Below are 5329 nucleotides of genomic sequence, written 5' to 3' on the forward strand. Positions count from 1 at the left end.
ATAATAGCTTTCAAGATCAGTGAACACAGCAGGCGCAACTCCTTCCTTAAGCATTAACACTTAGAAGGGGCTAAGAACCACAATAAAAATATATATATAATATACAGTGTAAATGCAGAAAATCTGCCATCTTTTTTTTTTTAATTCAAAATACTTTAGAGATGTCTCTATCACATTAAGCATCAACTCTAGTTTAAAGTTTCAGTCCTGAATCAATTTCTATTTCTGAAAAATAGCTGCAAAGTGTACTTTTAAACTTGAACAAGGGTGATGTCTTTAGGAATAAAAACAAATCTTACTTGATCATTCTGGGAGCCTTTTAAAAGGCTGTCTCGTCTGCCTTCCTGCATCCAGCCAGCTCCAGACTTCCTCTGAAGAGGCCGAGGTGCCTTTTCCGGGTGGGGCGGGGTCGAAAGGGACAACTTTGCTACAACTTGACAAATCCCTTCTTTTGTTTTTCTTTCCCTTGAGAAATCGTTTCACATTCTCACCGGACTTGGGCTCAGTGACTTGCTCGTTCGCTCGCTCTCCAATCCTCGCTTTCTCTGGATTCACATTTAATGGAATTGTTTCTAGTCGCGAAAAGTGGAGGGAAAAAAAAAAAAAAAAAAAAAAAGAGGCAGGAGAGAGAGGGAGGGAAGAGGGGAGATGAGGAGGGGCCTGTCCCTGGAGAGGCCGTGGGTCTCCTAAATGCCCGCGGAATATTTCATTCTTTTCTGTTTCTGCCTCTGGTTGCAGAACCAGACGCGCACCACGTTCTTCTTAAGGTCCAGCTTCTCAGCGATGGCGGCGATCTTCTCGGAAGAGGGCCGCGGCTGGATGGCGAAGTAGGCTTCGAGCGAGCGCTTCTCCGGCGCCGCGATGGACGTGCGCTTGCGCTTCTTCTCCGCGCCGTTGAAGAGCTCCGGCTTGGTGAGCTTCTCGCGGTGAGACTTCTCCGCCTCCTCCAGCCACGCTTGCAGGATGGGTTTGAGCGCGATCATATTGTTGTGAGACAACGTGAGGGACTCGAACCTGCAGATGGTGCTCTGGCTGAGCGAGCCCACGCCGGGGATCTTGAGGTTGGCCAGCGCGGAGCCCACATCGGCCTGGGTCACCCCCAGCTTGATGCGTCGCTGCTTGAAGCGCTCGGCGAACGCCTCCAGGTCCCGGGGGTCGGCGTCCACGTCGCTCATGCAGCCCATGTGTGAGGGCAGCCCGTGCGCGTGGGCCATGCTGAGGGCGGCTTGGTGCATGGGGTTCATGGTAGCCATGGGCGGCGCGTGAGCTGGAGTGGACACCACGGCGCCGTCGGGGCCCGCCATGGCACCCAGCGCTAGCCCAGGACTCAGGTGCTCCAGCAGCTCGCCCTCGAGCGCCTGATGAGGCTGATGGTGGTGATGGTGGTGGTGGTGGTGGTGGTGGTGCGTGCCCGCCAGCGCGGACGGGTGCGAGATGGGCACCGACGAAGAGGAGGCAGCCGACGTGCACGGGATGGTATTCATGGTGTGGTAGGTGGCGTCCGGCTTGAAGGGGCTGTGGTGGGGCGGGTGATGGTGGTGGCTCTTGCTCTGGGAGACGATATCCACCGCCGCCAGAGCCTCGGCGCGGGCCAGCAGACTCTCATCCAGCCCGCCGAATATATTGCTCTGCAATTGCAAGTAAAAGGCACACATCACTCTCAGAGGGGAATTGTGCGCACTCTCTCCGGAAGCTCCGGCCCAGAGCTCGACACCGCCGCCGCGCCTACAACATTCCCAGAACGTTAAAAATAAATTAAAAAATAAAAAAAAAATAATAACAATCCTGAAACTAGCAGGTGAGGAGGAGAGGAGGGAAGCCACGGAGAGAAGCCACGAGTGCACGAGGAGGAGGAAAGTGAGCCTGCAAACACAACACAACACAACACGCGCACAGGCAACATGCCAGGTCTTAAAAATTAATATGAAAGGAAAGACCCTCTGAATACATGAGGGGGGGGGAAATTGGTTGGAGGTGCGGGGTGATTTGCTGTGCAGACATGAAAAAAACATCAAGCAGATAAAGGGGGCTGTCAAAATGTGCCTTTAAGCGGTGATTATGCAGAAATACGCACCGGTGGGGTTGGAAGACATGCTCTCCGCATCGCCTCGGAGCCCCCGCCGCTGCCGCCGCTGCCGCCACTGCTGCTGGAGCTGCTGCTCCGGCCTCCACCGCCCCCGCCACTGCCGCCACCGCCGCCAGCATTGCTCGAGCTGCTAGGAGAGCTGGCGGAGGGCGCCGCGGGTGCAGAGGACCCGGGCGAGGCGCTGTGCAACGCCGAGTACTTGGGCTCCACGTGCAGGCTGCCGCCGTGCGGCATGCTGAACGCCTGCTTGCTGTTCAGGGACATCATCATCATCTTCCCGGCCTGCCCGCGCGCTTGTATGTGGCGCACGCAACTGGCCCCGGTAGCCGGGACCCTCCGCAGAAGCGCTGGGCGAGAGCCGGAGCGGGGAAGGGCGATGCAGAGTTGCGCTCACTCGCCGCCGCTCGGAGCTCGGCGCGCCTTGCCCCGGCTACGCGCTCCACCGCTGGCTACGAGGTCAGTCTGCGCTGTTGCTGGGCTCCGCTTGGCGCTGGTTGCAGACCTGGGCATGCGAAACTGCCCCGCGCTTCGCGGCCGCCGAGTTATACTCGCCTCTCCCCGCGCCTGCCCCCGCGCCCCCGCCCTCCCTCCCTCCCGCGCGCCCCCGCCCTCCCCTGCCTGAACGCGCAGGTTTCTCCTGCTCGGATTCCGGCGTCGCCCCTTCTCCCTGTCGGCTTCCTCCAGGCTTTGGTCCTTTCTGCTCTCCCGACACCCGCCTCCCGGTCCCCCGCCGCGCCCTCCACCTCCCCTTCCTGCCCCTGCCGGCGCTCGGATGCCGCCTCCCCTTCCCTGCGCCCCGCAGCTCTCACTTACGGTAGCGCCCCTGCTCAAACCCACCCACCCACGCCCCCGGCCAGGTCTGCGCTCCAGTCGCAGGGCACTTCCTACCTAAGAGCCGGCCTCCTGCCCCTCCTGCTTCTTCCACTCCGTCTCCGCCTCGCGGGGAAAACAAACTACTAAATAAAGTTGCGGACCAAGGGAGCCTTGGGTGGGATTTTCCCTAGACTGCAAGGAACGCCTCTTACCTAGCTGCCTCCCCGCCTCCTGCTTACCGCGAAGTTCCAGGCCTCCGCCCCCAACTCGGCCCGCCTCTCCCCGCAGCTCGGGTGACCCTGATCCCTGGTTCGCGACCACAGTGGAGAACGCGGACCCTGCCGCCGACCTGGATCCTCTGCTCTGCTCTGCGCTTCCGGCTGGTACGAGCAGCGCTCGGCGCTTCTCTCTGCGCCCCCTCGGCCTGGCGGGTGCCTGGTGCCAAAGAGACCTGGGGTCCGCAGGGCTGCAGGGCTTTCTCTTACTCGGTTTCTCACAGCTCTCAGCGGATTGGACGGCGGAGGAGACTGCTCCGGTCGCCTATGCGCATGCGACTCCTCCCCCCTCCCCGCCCCCGCCAGCCAGACCCCCGTGTACTCCCCCAACGCCACCACCGACAGACACTCCTCTCCACCCTCTTTTCTCTTCCTCCGGATCTTCCTCCTCCTCCTCCCCGTCTCCAGTTCAGTGTGAGTTGGGTCTTGGGCGGATCCACTGGCAAACGCTGCCACTTCATTAGCCGCAATCAAAGGAGGAAGGGGCAACTGCCGGAGAGGCAGGGCCAGAGATCACAGAGCGCATGTGCCGCAGAATATCCCCCCCACACACACACACACCCTCATAAACACACACACGCCCTCAGGGGCTGGCACAAGCCCCACTTATCTTCATTTCCACAGCCGCTCGGTGCAGAGAGCCTATTTTTAGCCAACACTTTGCTCTCACTTTTGTCCCATCGTGGACCACTTTTCTTAGAAGTGGACACACACTCTTAGTTCCATTTGTAAAAGAAGCAGACAACCTCTCCTACACACACACACACGCACCGCCTTCCTCTCCTTCCCGCTCCGGTCTTCTCTCTACTTTCCTCTGTGCTGGGGCTGCTGTCACCTCCCCGGAGCGCGGGAGGAGCGGGGTACAAGCGAGGGTGGAAGGCCCTAAGACCGGGACGCTGGAGCCCGCCGGTGGCCCGACCCGGACGGGGATGGCTGGAAGCAGGTGCAGGCACACGGTGCCTGGGGAAGGCGAGCAGGTGCGAGAGCAGGCGGCAGGCCTGAGAGGCGCCGGCGCGCGCTGGGACGAAACAGAGTGGGAACGAGCGTGGCGAAGGGGGACCCTCGAGTGGTCAGCCTGGAAGCCCCCCGGCGGCGGCAAGTAGGGGGTCTCTCGTTCACCCATGACCCCTGCGGGGCGAGATGGCAGGTTCAAGTCGGGAGCTCAGTCCTCGGGAGTCGCCAGAGTACTAGGAAGGCTGCAGCAAACGGCGCACGACGGGCTCTGTCCATGGTGCTTAACCCCCTTGCAACCCCGGGGCTTGCCTTCCTCCTCCCCTGTGTGGAGGAAAATAATAAATAACAGCCGAAGGGAATTCCTACCAGCCGTGTTCCTGAGCAGAAGCCCGGAGAAGCCTGGACTCGGGACTGGAGAGGGGGTGTTGACATGAATGAATGTGTCTTGCGCCGGTCGGTTCAAGTAAATGCTTAGGTGTTTAATTTCTACCTCAACAACAGCCAGGGCAATTTCAAGGAAATAAAAAAATGACATTGCACAGCTCTCACTGTCTCAAGATTCGAGAAATGAAATAAATCAAAGTTAAAGGCTTGAGTATCATTTAATTATAGTGCGAATAGCGCTTTGAAAGAAGTAGAACAACATCTCTAAACAAATTATGACTGGGCCAGGAAGGAATTATTAGATTGAAATTTCATTTAGGCTCGGGAGACACCGCGCTTCACTGTGTAATCTGCTATGCCTCATCTGATTTGTATGCTTAATTCAGCTTGACGAATTTATTAGTTTTCATAATAGTGAAAAAATTGAGCAGTACTATGGGCTAATGCATTGTGTGTACTATGAATTGTATGTCATCGTGGAAAGGCTGAAGTCTATAGAAATCTTTTATTAACGTCGGTATAGGAGGGAGGATTTTCGTGCAAACCCTGGAGAGCTTCACGCCAAACTCCAGTGTTGCTGGGTCTCACTGGTCCATTAACATATCGTAATACTAATTAGACTACTTCATCAATGATATAATTTCAAACTTCAAATTGTGTTCTAATTAACAAGGGTTGTCCAATCTGCTTAATCTCCAAAAGGCTTTGGATGGTCTAATTAGTATAAACTGTTGAGCATCTCTGAAGCCTAAAAAAAATCCATTAAAATATTTTTGGTATGTATTCTATCAATACTGTGTAAGAACCAAAGGGCTAA

The 5329-nt window shown here is 56.8% G+C and overlaps 1 protein-coding gene across 1 annotated transcript; it reads right to left on the reverse strand.

The window, feature by feature from the left end:
* Positions 1–686: 686 nt before the first annotated feature.
* Positions 687–2359, reverse strand: POU4F2 (POU class 4 homeobox 2; the record flags this gene model as incomplete). Its single annotated transcript, XM_079709852.1, has 2 exons — positions 687–1628; positions 2075–2359. The coding sequence occupies 2 exons, from the start codon at positions 2357–2359 to the stop codon at positions 687–689; spliced, it is 1227 nt and encodes a 408-aa protein (XP_079565978.1).
* Between the last annotated feature and the right edge of the window lie 2970 nt (positions 2360–5329).

This window comes from Hyperoodon ampullatus (genome assembly GCF_949752795.1).
Source record: "Hyperoodon ampullatus genome assembly, chromosome: 1".
Taxonomy (NCBI): Eukaryota; Metazoa; Chordata; class Mammalia; order Artiodactyla; family Ziphiidae; genus Hyperoodon; species Hyperoodon ampullatus.